Genomic DNA, 21,490 nt, shown 5'->3' on the forward strand with positions numbered 1-21,490 from the left:
GTAGATGTAAAAATAAGCATTAGTCATTGAGAAATATTTTAAGGAGATATGTAGTTCTACTCAATTGTCAGAAGATGTCAGTGTTAGGACACCAAATAAACTGTACATGTAAACAATTTTTTCCCATGACGTAAAAAAAAATTATAAAGCTGAAAGACTATTCTCTAAGTATTAAAGTCAAAACTATTATTCAGAATTGCCAGTATTTTCATGATTAAAACATTACTGATTTCTATGAAGTGCCTATCTCTTAAAAAGATAATTACTCTTACTCATATATTTCCTGAGAGGCATACTGAATCTGATTTTATAGTTTATTAGACATTAAAAATATACTACTTTAGAGATTTATATTAAAAGTATCACTGAGCTTACTCAGTGGTTATTCCTTTAGTTATGAAACATATGGAGCTTTTGTGCAACTTTATCCTGTCACATATAAATGACAGTCATGAAATTCTCTTGTTTGTGTCCCATGGTAAATTATTTATGATGCTGTTTATTTAATATATTTACTCAATATGTCTATGTGGTGTGTGTGTGAACCTCTACAGTTCAGATTATATGATTAAATAAATCACTGTTTATATGATTCTGAATACAAGTACTTTTTCACATGCTAATATTTTTGATACTGAGCATATTACCTCTGTGCTTCAGTATAAAATGGAGCTAGTAGCATTTACTTCAGGGTTGTTAGGAAGATTAAATGGATTAGTACATGTAACACATTTCAATCAGTGCCTGGAATATAGCAAGCACTAGTGTAAATGTTAGCTATTATCACTGTTACTTTATTGTATTGGTAATATGTACATTTAAGGTAGGATTTGCTTTTTACCTGAAATCAGTAGATTACTTAACAATACATCACAGACTTGGTATGAGATATTGGAGGCCTAGGATAGGGTGGTAGTTGTGAGAATTCCGAAGTTATTCTGAACAAGATTACAAAAAGAATTGGCCTGATGATGTTTTGGATATGGTGGATTAAAAAAAAGGACTTAAGACAGTTTTTGGATAGCAAATTTTTTTTTTTTAAAGATTTATTTATTTATACAAGAACTGGGGTACAGGCCAGATGCGCTGGAAGGTGAGAGGATTCACCGGAGACAGAGCAGGGAACAGAACAGGCAGACTGATGAAATACACTGCTGAGGGGAGTAGCAGGAGCAGCGGGTAAAATAGGAGAGGTCTGCTTCTCCATGTGGGATTCTCGCCGGCTGGCTGGGATCGAACCCAAGCTGCAGAGGCTGCGGACAGCTTCACGGTGCAGCGCTCAACTGCCTGCGCCACCAGGGAGGCCCCCTGGATAGCAAATCTTAATGAATGGGAAATGGGTTGGTTTAGATTGGAAATGTTGCTTGATAATGACTTGCACATAGAAAACACTATATGTGTTAGCTATTAGTAAATAGTAAAGACTATTTAAACTGGTTATATAGTTAAGCTTATTATCAGCTAATTTAATAAAGCTACCAAATATGATATAAACCTCACTTATAATATTCTAGTTGAGAATTTTTATCTTCAAGGAAGATATAAAGTATGTATAGGAAAAATGAAATATGTGTTTTGAATATTTTTCAGTATAAATCCTCAAGGAAGAGTTCAAGTGGAAATGAAAATGATGAGGTGAGAAAAGAGGGTAATGTTAACAATTATTTAATATACTTACTTTGCATATGTAGTTGGCTCAATCAGAGTCGAATGTAATCTGTCTTTTAGTTTCTTTGTTAATGATTTGGTGCATGGATTTTCTTCAATAATAAAAACTGAGCATCATACAGTTATTAATGTAATCATGTAATTTGCGTATCTTATTTAGAATAGAATTTCTGAGAGCTCAATTTGTTTTGTTAACATGTTTTGTTAACATTCATCTTGAAACATAATTCACGGATTTAAAATATTTAGTTTTCCATCTTTTATCATCCTAGATTAATCTGATGTAAGTTGAGATTTTTTAAAAATTAATTTCTTTCCATTAATTCTGTGTACTATTTTAACATTTAAAATTACATTTTTACAGTTTTTGTATTACTATAAACTTTTCTACCCATATTTTAAGCTACATAGCAGCCTAGCCTTTTTGAAATGCTACCGTTTTATTACCATCAATACTTAAGTGTGTTTTTGTTTGGAGAGATTGATAGTTAATTTGATGTTGGATGCTTTTGAAACACCTTCTTTGATTTAAGGAGTGGAATGACACAGTAAACGTTTGCTGAACTCTAAGCTACAGGTCAACTTGGCAGCTCTCCTTGTCCCTTTATATTTTATATCCACTTTTGTCCTTGCCACAATATCTAATCAGTTACCAAGACCTACTTTTTTTTTGATACTGAAATATTTTGAATACATTCTCCATCTACATTTCTATTCTTTCTGCCTCAGCAAACTCTTGCTTGTACTATTGTAATAGCTTCCTTACTTTTCTCCCTTTCTCCAGTCTGTTCTTCTCTCTGCAGCCAGAGTGATTGCTTCAAATAACACAAATGTGACTAAGTCATTTCCTTGCCTAGAAACTTTTAATGTCTCCCCATCACCTAGCAGGTCTTTCTTGCTCTAACCCCTGCTTACTACATAAGCCTCAACTCATGACTTAATCTTCTTTCGCTCTAATCCCCAACAATATGGAATTGCACAAAGGTTTTATATACTCATCCTTCCATTTATTGCTGCTATTTCTTTTTTTTAATTGTCCTCTCATCTTGAACTGTTATTCCCTTCTTGCTTTTTCTGGTGAATATCTACTTAATTTTTTACTTTCTTGGTGGAAGATGCCCTTATCACTCACATCATTTCCCCGAGTCCCCCCTTATCTGTGCATCATGATATGCCATGCACAGCTCTATCATTGTACTAAAACAGTTGTAATACCTATATAAATTAATCTATTTCCACCCTAACCCGATAGATTCTTGAGAGGATGATATTTGTTAAATTTCAATATTCACAGTGTCAATCACAGGGGTCTGACATCTAATAAGTAGTCAGTAACATTTATTAATGATGAACAAATGTCCTATGTGGTATGCAGATTTAAGTTTAAATGTTAAGATTTTTGATTATTGTTGGTAGTACTCATTAAGAAAGTACGGACCTTTTAATATTTTATACAGTTAAATTATAATTATTTCTAAGTTTATATTCTATATACATTTTTCTGATAAACATTTGGGATGGTGGAATTTTTTGCATGCCTCCATGTATCTATCTCAGATTGCAAGATATTGCTGCCGTTTTCCCTCAGGAATTGATCTTACATGGATTTTTTTTTTCTAGGAAATATGAAAAAAGTTTTCGTTTGTGATATTCAAAGAAAATAGATTTATAGGAAAACAGTTCATCTGAGTAGATAGTATTTCTGAAATTTCAAAGTACTTATGAGTCACCTAGAGATTTTATAGAATCTGATTCAGTAGGTCTTAGGGTCTGAATTCTGCTTTTAGAACAAGCTCCCAGAGGATAATGACACTGCTGACTCACAGACCACATTTTGAGAGGCAAGATGGTAGATGGTGTTTTCCATATTCTTTCCTAGCAGTTTAGCAAAACAATTTCCAGTTTTCCTATATGTCTAAATCATCATTCATGTTTTAATTTCATTTTTCATCTTTTTATTTTTATATTTTAGCAAGACTGTGATAATGCTAATATGTCACCACAATCTCCAGTATCATCTGAGGTACAAATTCTGTTCTAATATGTGTTTACATAATTTCTTCTTTGTCTGTTTTCTCTAATCTCATCATTTTTAAGAAACAATGTAATTTGTTCATCCATATTCTAAGTAGGTTAATTTGTATAGGTATAACCTATAAAAAATTCTATGAACAACATATTTTATAAATACTCCTAATAAATGTGACCTAAATTACTTATTAGAAAATGCCTATGTAGCTCAGAAAAGAATTTATAAAATGTTTTTGTGTTTTATAATTCATCCATGTTTTAAAGTAAATAAAAACAGCTTTAAAATTTTAAAGTTGAAAAATATGCTTCAGCATTGTACAATGACCTTTGGTTTTTCTTGTAACCAATTAGGTCTGAAAGCAATGCAAGAGAAACTTCCTTTTTCCACGAGAAACATCCCTGCAGTGGGTTGTTCCTATCGACTAGAGGTTACATATTTCTTGGCATTTTAGACCTAGAAGGATGGGGAAGTCCTTGGGGAAAAGGGTAGATGAAAATTAGTTTGTCCAAAAATAGATGACTAGATCAAGAAGATGTGGTCCATATACACAATGGAATACACTCAGCAATCAAAAAAGATAAGCACATGCAATTTGCAGCAACACGGATGGAGCTGGAAGGGGTCATGCTCAGCAAAATAAGCCAGAAAGAAAAAGAAAAATACCGGATGGTCTCACTCATAGCAGGAATCTAGAAAACCTAAATAAGGGACCAGGAAAAAGAATAACTATAAGAAAGAAAAAATCAAAGTCAACAACTATGAACCAGAGACACACTATGGGGGTGGGGGGGCGGGAAAGGAGGGATTGGGGTCAAAATAAGGGGGTTGCAATTGTATGGGGAATATAAAAATAAAATTAAAATAAAATTAGTTTGTTATATCTCAAGCAAATACTGTAGTCGTTTGAATGCATGATTCTTCTAATTTAGTTAAGTGCTCATTTGGTGAGTTAGGACTTAGTCTAAATGTTTGGATCATCCAAATTTACTATGTAACTGGTGAACTCGATAGTTTTTCACCATAAAGGTGATGTTAAAAAAAAAAGCTGAGATTGTTTATTTTTTGGGTGAGTTATAAAACTTTCATTTTATTTTTAAAGATTTATTTATTTATGCATACAAGAGCTGGGGTACAGGCCAGAGATGGGGGGAGGGGTGAGAGGATTCACCAGAGACAGAGTGGGGAACAGAACAGGCAGATTAACCGAAGTACACTGCTGAGGGGAGCAGTGGGCCTGTCAGGAGAGGTTTGCTGTGCCATGTGGGTTGCTCCCTGCTTCATAGGTTTCGTCTTAACCCCTTGCGCCACCAGGGAGGCCCATAAAACTTTTAAATGTAGTTGACGATTAGCTGTGTAAACACATCTCTAAATTATATAGCAACTGAAATGGTTCACATTCTTCTTGAAAATAATATAAATTAGGGTATCCTAAAATTAGGCTTTGTCACATACTTTTGTAAATCTTTTTGTTATAACAAATACAGGCATGTAAGTGATTATTTACCTATTTGATAATTTGATGGTCTGTGTTCATGGGGAGAATATTAGTTTTCTTAAATAAGTTACATTGCTTTTGGATTAATGATTTTTTTTCTGAAATTCATAGCAGTTTAACCAACTATGAAGACAAAACTGTGATACTTGTGGACTGATAGTGGGTGAGCCTGTGGTTTGGTAGCTCAGTCAGCATTCAAATTGAACTGCATAACACATGTTAATCAGCAGAAATTTTAGAGAATAGAATTTTGATTGCTTCAGTTTCATCTGTAAATGGAAAACAATTTGAAATGTTTTACTATTAACACAGTGCTTATTTACATATAAGAGCAGTCCCATGAAATGGGCAATATCCTCATCATTTTACAATGGAAAGATTGATAACTTTCCCAAAGACCCCCATCAATAATTGGTAGAGAAGTTACTGAAACCCAGACTCTACTTCACAGTTGTTGCACAACTATAATTACATTATTATAAAATTACATTATTTTACAATGCTACAATTTACAGAGTGGTTATTTCAGGTTATCTTCACAACAACCTCCTTTTAAAGATGAAGAAATAATCACAGAGAAATTTAATGTTTTTCTGAAGACTTAGGCTATAGTGTCTGACTGTAAATTCAGATATGTTGATAAACACCTTTTATTTGTATAGCACACCACTGTGTGAAAGGAATTTTAAGAAATATGTATTCAAATAGACGAGATAATTGTCATCTATCATTCTGCAGGCACAATTAGTATGAATGTAGCTATTTGCCTCAGAGTTTGTACCGTGTGTTAAGTTCTCAGTAGATGCTGAATGAATGTCACTAAATTTCAATTTCCTTTTCATTGAAACCCACTTTATTCTTTTTTGGAGACTTTAATCTGGTTCTTCATTTAAGAATATTTATTTTACACAATTTAATAATTTTCCTTATACTGTGAGAGAAGTATGTAGAGGCTTTTGTAAATATTTATAGACCTTTTAGAAAGTGAAATGTATCAATTTGAATTGAAATACAATTTCTTTCTCTACTAGGCATGGAAAAAATAAATGCTTCTCAATTGGAATGGATGTGAATAGCTAATCACCTTGATTATTTTGAAAGAAAAACTATTTCATTTGTTTTTCTGTTTTTAGGAATATGATAGAACTGATGTTTTTTCACATGGTCCCTTTGGATTGAAGCCTAGATCAGGTAAATATATATTCTGCAACTAAATTTTACTGGTTATCTATGAAACTAGATTTTCCCAACTTAAATGGAATTGTTCCATAGTTTTAAGTACACATCCCCTCTCCTAAAAGTAATTTTTTCTTAACCTTATTTGTCTTTCCAATTCCCATTCCCCATTTCTTTCTTCCTCTTTACCTTCAAGCTCCTGAAACCTCAGCTTTTTGCCTTAGATATACTGCAGTCTTATTTCTACTCTACTGTGACTGCTATTAGAATGACCACACTGCCAGCAGACCAAACACTGTTTGAAATTATAGCACTCCATTATATTGTGGTTTTAAAAAGGGATCTTTTCGCATTTGGCAAGCCCAAAAGAAAATGGATCCATGTTACTTGGCAAGGTATTGAATTATAGTTTTTATTCCTGAATAACTGTATTGACCTTCAAGAATAATTTCCTTTTTTTAAAAAAAGATAATAAAGGCTTATTTATGTTCAATTATAATTCTTAATCTGGATAATAAGTTTCTAATAACATATGTTTAAATAAGAACATGTATAGGTGGTGGTAAAAATTCTTACCCTCATCTTCCCTGTTGCTTTCACTTATGCAGATAAGTAGATTTCAATTATAGTCTGTAAAAATATTTAGAAACTATTAGAAAGTAATAGTGTATTATGTAGTTTTGTACTGATTCTTTTTATCATGCCTCTTTTCCCACCAATGGTTGATCCTTCCGATTATCTCTGTAATAAGCGAGAAAATTTCTGTTTTTGTAGCTTTTAGCCGTTCCTCTCGTCAAGAATATGGAGCAGCAGATCCAGGATTTACAATGAGAAGAAAGATGGAACATCTAAGGGAAGAACGAGAGCAAATACGACAACTTCGCAGTGTAAGTCACGTTAACTTTCAGATTGACTTTGTAGAAATTGGTTTGACTTGGAAAATTAATGAGGTATGTGGATATTATTGTCAACGCTCTGTAAAATATTGGATTATATAATAATTAGTAATATAAATATTTAACATATATTTAGACAGAATATCTGTGATTTATCCCCATTTCTTTATAGAATCTGGAAACCAGGTTAAAAGTAATTTTACCTGATGACATTGGAGCTGCACTGATGGATGGGGTTGTTCTTTGTCATTTAGCCAATCATATAAGGCCACGTTCTGTAGCTAGCATTCATGTACCATCACCAGCAGTGGTAAGTTTTTTCTATAATTCATTCATTCTCTAAAGAAAGAGCTTCTTGAAACTGTCTTTAAGTAATGTACCGTAACAAATTCAATTTTCAGTTTTGATTAATTTCTGTATAATTATGTCTGAAAATGCATCTTTTTCCCCCCCTTACTTTACAGCCTAAACTGAGCATGGCAAAATGTCGAAGAAATGTAGAAAATTTTCTTGATGCTTGTAAAAAGTTGGGTGTCTCACAGGTAATTGTAGTTATTCTAACAAAATGATCAGTCAGATATTAATTTGTTACATGCATGCGAGGGCTCTTCTTCACAGTAAGAATGAAGAATACTTTCTGAACATGAAAAGGAATACTTTTCTTTCATACCTTTTACTGACTTCCAGCTTAAACTACAGTAGCTACCTAATGAATTTTTAAATTACTTTTAAAGTCGTTTATAAAACATACATATATGTATAACATACATAGATGTGTATATCTCTATATGTGAAAATATATGGGAAAATTTGCTAATCATACACACCATTGAATAACTTAGCTAGTTATTGCAACTTGATTGTGAGGCTGTTGCTACTCATGTTTTCTGGTAATGTACTTTTGGGCTCTTCTATAAATGCATGGATAGATTCTGATTGATTTGTATTCCTGGGGAACAGAATTTAAAATTTTATTTTTGAAGGTCAAATTGGAAATCTTACTAACATATCTGACTGGAAATTTTGTTTTTATTTTCTTACGTCGTTGTTCATTTTTGTACAGTATAGTGTAGTCCCCATAGTTCTCCTACCTCTCATGAACTCTCACCATAGTCCCTTGTGCTCTTCCCTGCCCTGTTTTGACTCCTGTGTCTCCCCCTCCCTTGCTGCATGTCTCAGATATATGGTTAGCTAGCACATTTATTATCTTTTTACCAGAAAATTTTTGTCTGAAATTTTTAGGAGTCATCTTATGTTTTATGTAATAACTGCAATATTATAAAATTAGCATCTATAACAATGTTGTAAATGTATAATGAAAATGAATAATCAGAAACTGCTTTTGGGGAAAACATTAGCTTAACATCAACATGGCAGACTATTGAGAGGACATGACATACTTAGCAGATCACAGTCAAGTTGTGTTTTTTTTCCCTTTAATGTTATTTAAAAAGTTGACTTTTTTGAGATATACTTGACATAAAACATTGTATAAGTTTAAAGTATGCAATATGTTGATTTAATACACTTAGGTATTAAGTTGTGCTTGTAAAAGCTCTCTTCAACAGTGGCATAATTTTCTGCTCTACAGATTCCACTTTAAACTCTTTGTTCAAATGAATAAATTTAATTAATAAAGAGGAAATCAGTTGAATTACTGTGCAATTTGGAGACTACATGCTGTTCTGCTCTCATTTCCTGTTCTCTGTGCTTGAGCTGATGTTTTAAACATTTTTATATTCTTTTTTGTTCTCTGTCTCTTAGTGAGAAAACAGAAAAATAATATTTTATAGGTATTATTGCATTATATACATTTTCCTATTTTGCTTTTTAAGTTTATTTTTCTTTATTAATGAAATACCATTGTTTTACAACTTTGTTATATTTGACAATGCAGGATTTCTCCACTTAGGTGTTGTAATCATAACTGTCCCACCACCAAAGCAGCCACAGTCCTCCATAGTCCGTTGTGCTCTCCCTGCCCCTTCCTCATCTCTCCCCTTCTTCTTCTGTCTCCTCCTCCCCTCTTGGATGCCTTAACATCTGTGGTCAGTTTTCAAGGATTGGTTTTATACTTTGTCTTTGTTTAACCCTTTGTTTGGTTTCTCTATATTCTACATGTAAGTGACATGATCCTTTCTCCTTATGGCTTATTTCACTTAGCATAATCCCTTCCAGATCCATCCATGTTGCCATAAATGGCATGAGTTTATTTCTTTGATTGCTGGGTAATATTCCATTGTGTATGTGTACCATATCTTCTTGATCCACTCTTCTATTTTTGGGCATTTAGTTTGTTTCCATATCTTGGCTATTGTAAATTGTGCAGCAGTAAACATAGAAGTGCATGCTTCCTTTCAAGTTAGTGTTTTTGTGTCCTCTGGGTAGATACCTAGGAGTGGAATTGCTGAATTGTATGGCAGATACATTTTTAGTGTTTTGAGGAACCGCCACACTGCTTTCCTATGGGGGAGACTGGTCTACATTCCCACTAACAGTGTAAGGGTTTTTCTCTACATCCTTGCCAGCATTTGTTGTTTCTGCTTTTTTTTTTTTTAAAAAAAAGATTTATTTATTTATGTATATAAGAACTGTGGTACAGGCCAGAGGTAGGGGGTGGTGAGAGGATTCACCAGAGACAGAGTGGGGAACAGACCAGGCAGATCAACTAAAATACACTGCTGAGGGGAGCAGCAGGTGAGATAGGAGAGGTCTGCTGTGCAATGTGGGTAGCTCCCTGGCCAGCTGGGGGATCAAACTTGTGCTGTAGTGGCTACTGGTAGCTTTATAGGTTGCGTCTTAACCCCTTGCAACACCAGGGAGGCCCTGTTTCTGCTTTTTTAAATATTGGTCATTCTCACAAGTGTAAGGTGGTATCTCATTTGTGATTTTGATTTGCATTTTCCTGATGATAAGTGATGAACACTTTTTCATGTGCCCATTGGCCATCTGTAGATCGTTTTTGAAGAAGTGCCTATTTAACTCTTCTACCCATTTTTTGAGCTGTTTTCCTTTTGTTGAGTTATATGAGCTCTTTGTAGATCTTTAGTATCAGTCCCTTATCAGATATATAGTGTGCAAATATTTTCTCCCATTTTCTGGGCTGTTTCTTCTTTTTGGTTGCTGTCCAGAAGCTTTTCACTTTGATGTAGTCCCAGTTGTTTATATTGTCCTTTGTTTTCCTTGCTGATGGGGATGAATTTGCAAAGGTATTTCTGAAGTTGATGGCATCCCTGTTTTCCTCTGTATTTTATGGTTTCAGGTCTTATATCTGTGTCTATCCAGTTTGAGTTGATTTTATTTAAGAATATTTTTGCGGGAGAGGGTTTTCAAGAAATATTGAATGAATGAATGAATACAGATGAAGAAACTGAGGCCCAGAGTGATTAGGGTATTTGTCCAACATCGTACCTTTTATAAATGGTGGGTCCCAGCTATGAGCCCAGGTGGCCTAACCTGGCAACGTACCTCTAACTAGAGGTTAGATAGATACTTTCTATTTCTGTTCTTTTACCTGACAGTAAAGACAGTTCAACTCTCCAGGCACTTTATTGATACAGTAGGCAGGGAGAATAAATGGGTGGAAGGTCTTATGAAAACTATTCTGTTTAGATATTCTTGTCTTCTCTCCCCAGCTCGTTCTAGGGCAGGGTTAGTGCTCCATTCTCACCATAGGGAGGGGTGCTGGAGGGACCAGTCATCACCTGCCATTATCAAAATTCTCTAGCTACAGGCAGTGAGGAAGAATTTTATTTTTAGCTTTATTTTGTTTTGCCCTGATTTGGAAGTAGTGTCTTTATTGAGGTATAATTAATGTACAATAAAGTGTACATAAATAAAGTGTATAATTTGATATTTTTTTTTTTTTAAAGTTTTGTTTATTTATTTATTTATTTGTTTGTTTTGTTTATACAAGCACTGGGTACAGTCAGAAGCGCGGGAGGGTGAGAGAATTCACCAGAGCCAGAGCGGGGAGCAGAGCAGGCAGAAGGACCGAAGTACACTGCTGAGGGGAGCAGCGGGCGGCAGGAGAGGTCTGCGCGCCATGTGGGACCCTCCTCTGGTGGCCTGGGAGCAGCCGGGGATCGAACCGGCACCACAGAGGCTGCGGGCAGCTTCACAACCCAGCGCTCAACCGCTGCGCCACCGGGGAGGCCCTAATTTGATATGTTTTGACATGAGTATAACTCCATGAAATTGTTGTAACAGTTGACATAATGAACATGTCCATTGCACCCAAATATGTCTTAATGTACCTTCGCAACTCTTCCTTCCCCAGGCAACAAGTCATCTTCTTTCTGTTATTATAGATTAGTTTGCTTTCTATTTAGACAGAAATTGATAATTACTGATAATTATCAACCCAATATAAATTGATACTTTATATATATAAACATATATACAATATTTTTTCTAGTTTCCTTTCACTCAGTATAGTTATTTTGACTCATCAGTGTTGCTTATATAAATAGCTAATTCCTTTTTGTTTCTGAATGATCATTAAATTTATTCACATCTCAACATGTGTCAGAGCCTCTTGAACACTTTAGAGTGTTTAAGGTTACTGGATTATATGGAACTCTATATTTAACTATATATTTAACTTTTTCAAGAGGTACCAAATTGTTTTTCAAAGTAGCTGTACAATTTTATATCCTACCAGAAATATATAAGGGCTTTGATTACCCACATTCCTCACCAACATGATTATTGTCTGCCTTTTTAATTGTAGTCATCCTATTGGGTATGAAGTGGTATCTCATTGTGGTTTGGTTTGCATTTTCCTAATGGCTAATGACTTGGGGCCTCTTTTTTTCTTGTATTAATTTTATTGAAGTCACATTGGTATACAACCCTGTGTATGATTCAGTTGTATAGGTTCATACCTGATCACATTTTTGTTACCATACCACACCACACCCACTACCAAGGCACCCATAGTCTTCCAACATAGTCCATAGGGTACCCTCCCCATCCCATTCTGGTAGCAGCAAATCTGTAGATATCTAGGGTTTGTTTTTGGTTTGGATTTGTCTGACCCTTTGGTTTGTTTCTCTGTATTCCATATATGAGTGAAATCATCCAGTACTTTCTTTCTCCTAACTTACTTCACTTAGCACAATCCTCTGTAGTTCCATCCTTGTTGTTGCGGATGGCAAGAGTTCGTCAATTTTTTATAGCTGAGTAGTATTCCACTGTACATGTATACCTACCACAGCTTCTTAATCTGCTCATCTGTCATTAGACACTTAGGTTGTTTCTATAGCTTAGCTATTGTAAATAGTGCTACAGTGCACACAGAAGTGCACATATCCCTTCAAATTAGTGGTTTTACATATTTCAGGTAGATACGTAGGAGTGGGATTGGCTGGATCATATGATATATCTATTTTAATATTTGGAGAAACCTCCTTACTGTTTTCCATAGGTACTGGACCAGTTCACTTTCCCACTTACAGTGTGTGGGGTTTCTTTTTTTCCATACCTCACCAATACTTTTTTTAAAAAAGATTTATTTATCTATGCATACAAGAACTGGGGTACAGGCCAGAGGTGGGGGGGTGAGAGGATTAACCAGAGACAGAGTGGGAAACAGAACAGGAGGACTAACTGAAATACACTGCTGAGGGGAGCAGCTGGTGAGACAGGAGAGGTCTGCTGCGCCATGTGGGATAGCTCCCTGGCCGGTGGGGTAGCTCCCTGGCTGGTGGGCTGCAGCTCGAACTCATGCTGTAGAGGCTGCGGATAGCTTCATAGTGCTGTGCTTAATCCCTTGCTCCACCAGGAAGACCGCAAGAGTTTATATGTTTTTTATAGCTGAATAGTATTCTGTTGAGCATGTATACCAACCACATCTTCCTGATTGATTCATATCATTGGGTACTGAGATTGTTTCCATAGTTTGGCTATTGCAAATATGCTGCACTGAATATAAAGTGGGATGTTATCAATAGTATTGGGTAAATGAGTTATAGGCTGGAGAAAGAGAAGATTATGATTCCTTGTTTTATGTTGAAAGACATTGAATAGGACATTACTAATTGAGGTATAGGATATAAAAGGACAAGTAAATTTAGTGAGTAAACAGTTCTGTTGTGGATGCATTTATTTTGATATGTCTGTTGGACATCCTTTGGCTGTATCCAATTAACATTTACATCTGGACCACAGTAAAGAGTCCTTGGCAGGAAATAAAGATTTGAAAGTCATCAGAATGGAGTATATATTTATATTTTGTAGGAGTAGATGAGAATACCAAGAGGAGGAAATAGTGTAAAAAGAAAAGACAGTAAGGATAGAACCTTTGGAAACATTAAGAGTGTTCGAAGATCAGTGAAGACTAATGAAGCCTAATGCACCATTGCTATCGGAGAAGTTAAAGAAATAGAGATAGTGTTATCACAGAAGTCAAGGTCTGGGGAAAAGGCTTTCAGGAATGGCTTCATATGACATATAGCAGCGAGTAGATAGGCATAGATAGCATTTGGCATCTAAAAAGGCATTGGTGATTTTTTTTTTCTTACTTTTTTTTCCCCCATACAATTGCAAACGCCCCATTCTGACCCCAATCCTTCCCCTCCCGCCCCCACCCCCAAAAAGTGTCTCTGGTTCATAGTTTTTTGTTGATTTTGATTTTCACTTTCTTATATTCATTTTCCTGGTCCCTTATTTAAGTTTTCTAGATTCCTGCTATGAGTGAGACCATCCGGTATTTTTCTTTTTCTTTTGGCTTATTTCGCTGAGCATGATCCCTTCCAGTGCCATCCATGTTGCTGCAAATTGCATGTGTTTATCTTTTTTGAATGCTGAGTAATATTCCATGGTATATATGTACCACATCTTCTTGATCCAGTCATCTATTTTTGGGCATTTGGGTTGTTTCCAAAGCTTAGCTATTGTAAACAGTGCTGCTATAAACATAGGAGTGCAGGTGCTCTTTGGAATTGATGTTTCTGTGTCCTTTGGGTAAATACCTAGGAGTGGAATTGCTGGATCATATGGAAGCTCTATGTTTAGTAGGTCCAGAAATCTCCACACAGCTCTCCATAGTGGTTGGACCAGTTTGCACTCCCACCAACAGTGCAGGAGAGTTCCTTTTTCTCCACATCATCGCCAACATTTGTTGTTGCTAGTTTTTTTAATATGTGCCATTCTCACTGGTGTGAGATGGTATCTCATGGTAGTTTTGATTTGCATTTCCCTGATTACAAGTGATGTTGAACATTTTTTCATATGTCTGTTGGCCATTTGCATTTCCTCTTCAGAGAAGTTTCTTTTTAGCTCTTCTGCCCATTTTTTGACTGGATTATTTTCTTTGTTGTTGCTGAGTCTCATCAGTTCTTTGCAGATTTTTGTGATCAGTCCTTTATCATTAGTGTTGGGTGCAAAAATGTTCTCCCAGTTGGTGGGGTTTCTCTTTGTTTTTGTTATTGTCTCTTTTGCTGTGCAGAAGCTCTTTAATTTGATGTAGTCCCAGCTGTTTATCTTTCTCTTCACTATCACTGCTTTGGGTGATGTGTCTGTAAAGATGTCTTTGCTGTGCAAATCCCGTAGTGTTTCGCCTATATTTCCTTCTATGTATTTTATGGTTTCAGGTCTTATGTCTAGTTCTTTAATCCATTTTGAGTTGATTTTTGTGTATGGTGTGAGGTAGTGGTCAAGCTTCATTCTTTTGCATGTAGCGACCCAGTTTTCCCAGCACCATTTATTGAACAAACTTTCTTTGCTCCAATGCATAGTCTTTGCTCCTTTGTCAAAGATTAGTTGACCATAAATCTGTGGGTTTATTTCTGGATTTTCTATTTGATTCCATTGGTCTGTATGTCTGTTCTTGTTCCAATACCATGCAGTTTTGATGATTATGGCTTTGTAGTATAGTTTGAAGTCTGGGAGTGTGATGCCTCCATTTCCTTCTTTTTTTTTCAGTAGAGCTTTGGCTATTCGGGGTTTTTGGTGATTCCATATGAATTTCATCAATAATTGTTCTATTTCTTTGAAGAATGCCATTGAGATTTTGATTGGAATAGCATTGAATCTGTATATTGCTTTTGGTAGGATGGCCATTTAATAATGTTTATTCTTCCAATCCATGAGCAGGGGATGTCTTTCCATTTCTTTGTGTCTTCTTCTATTTCTTTTAACAGTGTTTTATAGTTTTCTTTGTATAGGTCCTTTACCTCTTTTGTTAGATTTATTCCCAAATATTTGATTTTTTTTGTTTCGATAATAAAAGGGGTGGTTTTTTTGATTTCTTCTTCTTCAGATTTATTGTTTGTGTATAGGAAGGCTACTGACTTTTGCGTGTTGATTTTGTATCCTGCCACTTTACTGAATTGATTGATGAGTTGAATTAGTTTTTCTGTGGAGATTTTGGGGTTCTCTATGTATATTATCATATCATCTGCAAATAGTGATAGTTTGACTTCTTCTTTTCCTATTTGGATTCCTTGGATGTCTTTCTCTTGTCTTATTGCTCTGGCTAGGACTTCCAGTATTATATTGAAGAGCAGTGGTGAGAGTGGACATCCTTGTCTTGTTCCAGATCTTAATGGAATTGCTTTCAGCTTTTCACATTGGTGATTTTTACTAGAGCAATTTTATGGCAGTTACTTTAGCGACATTTGTAAGATAGCTGTTATTAAAAGAATAAGAATTGCAGAATTTTTGCTGTGTAGAGAAAGGTTCAGGTGTAAAGTAGGGAGGGAATTGGTATGATATTGTTTCATGTAAGGCCAACTGTAACTCTTTCCTAATATAAGCTAAGAATCTAAACACATATAGATTATATTTACAAAAGAAAACTTAAATTTTGTAATTTTTTCCTGAAGTTTTATATAAAGGATGTATGGTGAAGGATAGAACTAGACTTAGTGGTAAACTAAATGCTGTATGTATAAATGTGGATTGTTTAATGATGTATCTCTGAAACATACAATTTTATACTGTAGTATCAATAAAAAAATAAAATATTATTTAGACTTAACTGCACTAGTTAAAAAAAAACATGTTCAGATGTCATTTATTTTGTTTTTCAGGAAAGACTCTGTTTGCCTCATCATATTTTGGAAGAAAGAGGTCTCGTGAAAGTTGGTGTCACAGTTCAGGCTCTTCTTGAATTACCTACAAACAAAGCATCTCAGCTTTCTACAGCTTGATACAACATTCAAAAATCATAAATGTGTAGTATAATTTATTTGAAATGATTTCAAATATCTCAAATTCATGAATAAGAATTTCTAACCAAGACTTAATCTAACAAACTTTGTTATATCAAGCCTTTGGTTTTTTTAAAATTATTTTAAAACATCAAACTTAAATTTTGAATTTCCCAAAACTTCTATTGGAGTGGAAACTAGATTAATAAGAGTTTTTGATAAATTCAAATTCTCTTTTTACTAAGTCAGTTGATAAACTTGATTAATTTTCATAAGTCAGATTGATACTAAATTGAAAATTTGCTTTCAATTTAATAATCACATTGTGTTTAATTTTATATCGTAGCATACTAGTATACATCTGGATAATTTTTTTTTACTGATTTAAAACAATTCTACATTTGAGTTATTTAATACACTTCTAATTCTAGTTTATACAAAATTTCTTCAATCTTTGGTCTTAGTTTTCTAGAGAAAAGTGGGTAGGAAATCCAGAACTCTGGCTTTATATTGAATTCTTTTAGTATTATAGGTTGGTGCCAAAATATTTTCAGTTGTACTGTAGATTGTTTACATGTGAAGTGCCTGTGTAATGATGACTCTGATATAGTCTTAAGCATTTTTGCAATTTCATTCTGTATCAATGGAATCAATGAATTTCAATTTTTTGGGTAGATTTTGTAAGGTCAGTAATATGTGAGGATTTAAATGTTCCTCACATTGTGACATTGTGGTTTTTTATTTAGTTCATTGCAATTTTCCTCAAATTGGTTATTTCATGTTGTCAAAAAATGTTAATATGCTTAATTTATGCTATTTAATTTTGCAAAACTTAATCATCTTTTAAAATGTATTATTTGAAGAGTATTTTATTTCTGTATTAAAAATGTTACACAAAACGGTAAAGTTTTTGAGAACTAGCAAAATACTAATTATCAATGACATTTTGATATAACTGCCAAAGTTTGGGTTTGTCTTCACTTTCATGAACATTACATCAGTACGCTACCTTTACTTGTATTCAGAGAGCATCAATTGAGGAATGGATTTTTATTTGATATCTGGCCATTTGGAGATCCTGTAGATCTGTGATTCTCAATTAGCATGATGTTAAATTAAACACAGACCGTTCTATAAATATTTTCATTAGTATACTATGTTGCATAAAGTCATTTTTAAATTTTGAAATGGCTAAATTTATGTTGGTTGTAATGCAGGAATCTTTCAAAAATATTACTGTGATGAATAACTTGGTTTCCTATATAAGCATCTTAGTATAATTACTTTTATAGTAGGCAGGCAATTATATCTTAAATATGTGATTATTTGCACTTGTTACCTCTTAATGTGGATGCAACTTATTAAAAATGTTGGCTTGGATATTTCAAAGGGCATATATAAAAGGTAAAAATTAGTGTGCCAAATGGTATGGGGAGGGTTGGTCAGTTTAGAAATAACTACTTTTTTTGACCAGTTAGCATGAAGCCATATAATTAAAATCTGATTTTGGTATACAGCTGTGTTTTTTACATTCCACAAGGGTCAAATTTGGAGCTTTTAAAGAATTGAAGCTTTTTATGACTATAAGTTTTAAAATTAAATTATTAGTAATTTATTACTTGAAATACCTGAGCTAATTAGTTAATCTTTTTCAGTCATATCTAAACAATCCTTTTTGATATAATCAATCTCCCTAGTGGAAACTTGAATAATATAGGTAATAAATGGCAAATAAGTACCCCAGGTGTTAGTTTTTAATGTGAAAATTTGACAATATTACAAAAAGTGACCAAAAGCTACAACAATCATTCATTCTTTCATAGTTATCATGCTATGAGAGTCCTCTTATTAATTAGTCTACTTTTTACATATTATAAAATATTGTTTTATATCATTGAAATATTAGTGACATTATAGGCCATTTCCTTACTACGTTTTATTTATCAGTTCATTATTACTTTAGAAATATAACAGAACCTCACTGTAGCATTCTTTACTGAGAAGCAAAATTCCATTTAAGATGAGTCCATCTTAAGCCATCCCATGGCAGTTTATTTTCTATAGTGCCAAAAGGCAACACCACTTTAGTATAGTCCCCAAGGATACACTATATCAAAGTTCCCATGTATTTCTTTTAGTAGTTTTCAAATAAGTGTAAAGTTTATTCTAAATGGTTTTGTGTTTATATATTTACTTCAGTTATTGAATTAAGAATGATTATCATTATTTGAATTGGATTTGTGATTTGAAGAGGGTTAAATAACCAAACTAACATTTTATTAGGCCCTGAAATGCAGTAGATAGCTACTTCTGCAAAATTTTATTACTATATGGCACAAGAAAGAACTGATGTTGGATATGTTAGAATTGAAGTAAGGAGTAAAAATGCATTGCCATTTGTTTAATTATCGTTACAGAATACTAGTTTAATGACTTTTCTAACTGATTTTTTTTGAAGAATCAGAAATATTTGTATTAGTCACAGATCTATCATGATTGATTTTCTGATGCATTTAATAATAAATGGAACACTAAATGTATATTACCGATGCAAACTGTGGATAAAGTTGAATTAAAAATATTAAAGTCTGAGATTTCTTTTCTCCCTCTCTACCTCTTCTCTCAGCATCACAGCATCCGGTTTTTGTCAGTGCTTGATAGCTTATAACTATGTTCTCTAGTATGCAAAAATAGAGAGGATATTCAAAGTAAGCTATTTAAGAGTCCAGATCCTCTTTACATTATTGTTTGTTTTCAATAGGAAATATCTTCTTTAAAGAATATAATTACCTAGGATATCATCACAAAATATATATGGTAGACTTTGTATAAGATACACTTTTTATATGACATAAATATCAGGTAGACCATTACATAAAAGGAAGAATAGGTTAAATTATGATTATTTTTAGTGTAGATTTAAGTGCAAGGTATATGATTTAATTACCCTTAAGCTATTTGATAAGAAATTAAAATAATAGATGAATACCACATATTTTATTAAATTGCTTATTCATAATTGTTCATCCTAAAAGTAGAAAGTTATTTGGGTAAATATTAAAGGTAATTTTGATTCTGTTTGATTCTGTCACATTAAAGTCTCAGACTTTTAAATGTTCTTAATCAGACTTTTAAATATTCTTAAGTAAATATTTGGCAGAAATTGAAGGCTGTTCTAAGTTCATGCAATTTTAAACTGTCTTTAGAGAATGATACTAAGCTTTTTTTGTTTGTTTGTTTTAGTAAATTCTGATACTCTGCGTAGGCTGGGGCTCTGGTTTTCAGGAGCCTATGCCTTCAACCAGAGAACTCCAAGGGACTGAATTCCCTTTAATACATTAGTAAATATCAGATTGATTTGGAAATGCCTAGCTAGCTTTTGTTCCTTTATCTTTCGTATTCTTGCATTTTAAAACTTGGGGGGGTGGAAATCACACTCTACATGAGGTATTTAAATAACTTAGATTTCCTATGGGTGTGTGTGTGTGTGTGTGTGTGTGTGTGTGTGTGTGTGAGATGCAAGACTTTAGCAGTTTTAGCAAAGGAGAGTCTGACTGTATTAGAAAACCAGAATTTAGAAGTTGTAAGAATTATGATATAAGTAATTTGTGATAGAAAGTTACTGATGGAATCTTTTGAAAGTTACCAAAATTTGTAGAGATGACTGCTTAAAATGTGATCTTTTAAAACTTTTAAGAAATTATTACTATTTTCTTGGATCCTAAAAAGGTTAATTTTGATTACCTCACTATTTAAAGTTAGGAAAAATAAATTATTTTTGCTGTACCCATTAATATGTATCAAGTATCTACCTAAATAAGTGAGAAATAATTTAGGTGTGTACATAAGTAAATACAGGTATTCTCTGCTTTTTGAAAGTTTGGATTATACCACTTCACTTCTACAAAAGACCTACATTAGTACCTGTTTTTGCTAACAAAAATTCAAAGAGGATTTTCTCTTTCACAACAAAGCCTTTATAAAACTGATGGACACCAAGAGCAGCAAGAGTGGCAAACTCCTCCCCTGGCAACTACTATACACAGGCTGTGTATCATATAATTCCTTCCTTTACTAGATGTTTGTGTTATTGCAGCGTTTGTGTGTAATCTGGGATGATTTTTGTAGGTAATTTTTTTGAATCTGAAATGCTAAGAAATTTTTCATATTAGTGGTAATTGCTTATCTTTTTTAGGCCATTTTGGATTATGAAAGGCTTCGTAGGAATGCTCTACTTTTGGATAACAGCAGAAACCTATCCATAAAAAGAAATGAATATTTCAAATAGCAAATTGAATATACTGAAACTTTGTGTAGGTATCTCAGTTTCTTGTAATGTAAAAATATATGAAGTTGTGCTCTTTAATTTATATGATTAAAATGCTACCCTGTGGAAGTGATTTTTTTAAAAGATTTATTTATTTATTTATACAAGATTGATTGATTGATTGATTTATACAAGTACTGGGTACAGTCAGAAGCGTGGGAGGGTGAGAGAACTCACCAGAGCCAGAGCGGGGAGCAGAGCAGGCAGAAGGACTGAAGTACACTGCAGAGGGGAGCAGCGGGCGGCAGGAGAGGTCTGCGCGCCATGTGGGACCCTCCTCAGGTGGCCGGGGAGCAGCCGGGGATCGAACCGGCGCTGCAGAGGCTGCGGGCAGCTTCGCAACCCAGCGCTCAACTGCTGCGCCATCCAGGGAGGCCCCCTGTGGAAGTGATTTTTAAAAAATATTTATACATATGTATTTTTTACATCATTGTTCATTTTTGTGCAATGTTTGCTTTCTCCTCTCAGGTTTAGTCCTCGTAAAATTCCCACCATCAGTTCACCCGTGAACCATCTTCAGCTTTCATAGATTTCAGCTGGGGATCTTATTAACAAATACCAGTTAATTCAAAAGTACAGGGATAAGTTTGTGATTCTGCATTTCTAACAAGTTCCTAAGTGCTGCTGATACTGCTGGTCCAATGACAAACTTGAGGAATAGACTTCATGGGCATGCAAGCTTCAGTTTACTGTGTAACAGTAGATTTATATTTTAAGTGATGCTTCAAGGTCTTTACAACT

The 21,490-nt window shown here is 34.0% G+C and overlaps 1 protein-coding gene and 1 non-coding gene across 2 annotated transcripts in view; both read left to right on the forward strand.

The window, feature by feature from the left end:
- The window catches only part of LRCH2 (leucine rich repeats and calponin homology domain containing 2), an 86,695-nt gene extending 67,701 nt beyond the window's left edge, over positions 1-18,994 (forward strand). The window contains exons 15-21 of the mRNA XM_037512049.2: positions 1,591-1,635; positions 3,641-3,691; positions 6,329-6,386; positions 7,146-7,258; positions 7,440-7,577; positions 7,732-7,809; positions 16,303-18,994. Of these exons, the coding sequence (XP_037367946.1) occupies positions 1,591-1,635; positions 3,641-3,691; positions 6,329-6,386; positions 7,146-7,258; positions 7,440-7,577; positions 7,732-7,809; positions 16,303-16,422 (603 nt within the window). The 3' untranslated portion in view covers positions 16,423-18,994. The remainder of the gene's footprint in view (positions 1-1,590; positions 1,636-3,640; positions 3,692-6,328; positions 6,387-7,145; positions 7,259-7,439; positions 7,578-7,731; positions 7,810-16,302) is intronic.
- Positions 4,008-4,136, forward strand: LOC119246841 (small nucleolar RNA SNORA35). The gene has a single exon (XR_005125592.1). It is a non-coding gene; the product is annotated as a small nucleolar RNA SNORA35 (small nucleolar RNA).
- Positions 18,995-21,490: the final 2,496 nt, after the last annotated feature.

Source organism: Talpa occidentalis, unplaced genomic scaffold (genome assembly GCF_014898055.3).
Source record: "Talpa occidentalis isolate TD23 unplaced genomic scaffold, MPIMG_talOcc4v2.1 talOcc4.15, whole genome shotgun sequence".
NCBI lineage: Eukaryota > Metazoa > Chordata > Mammalia > Eulipotyphla > Talpidae > Talpa > Talpa occidentalis.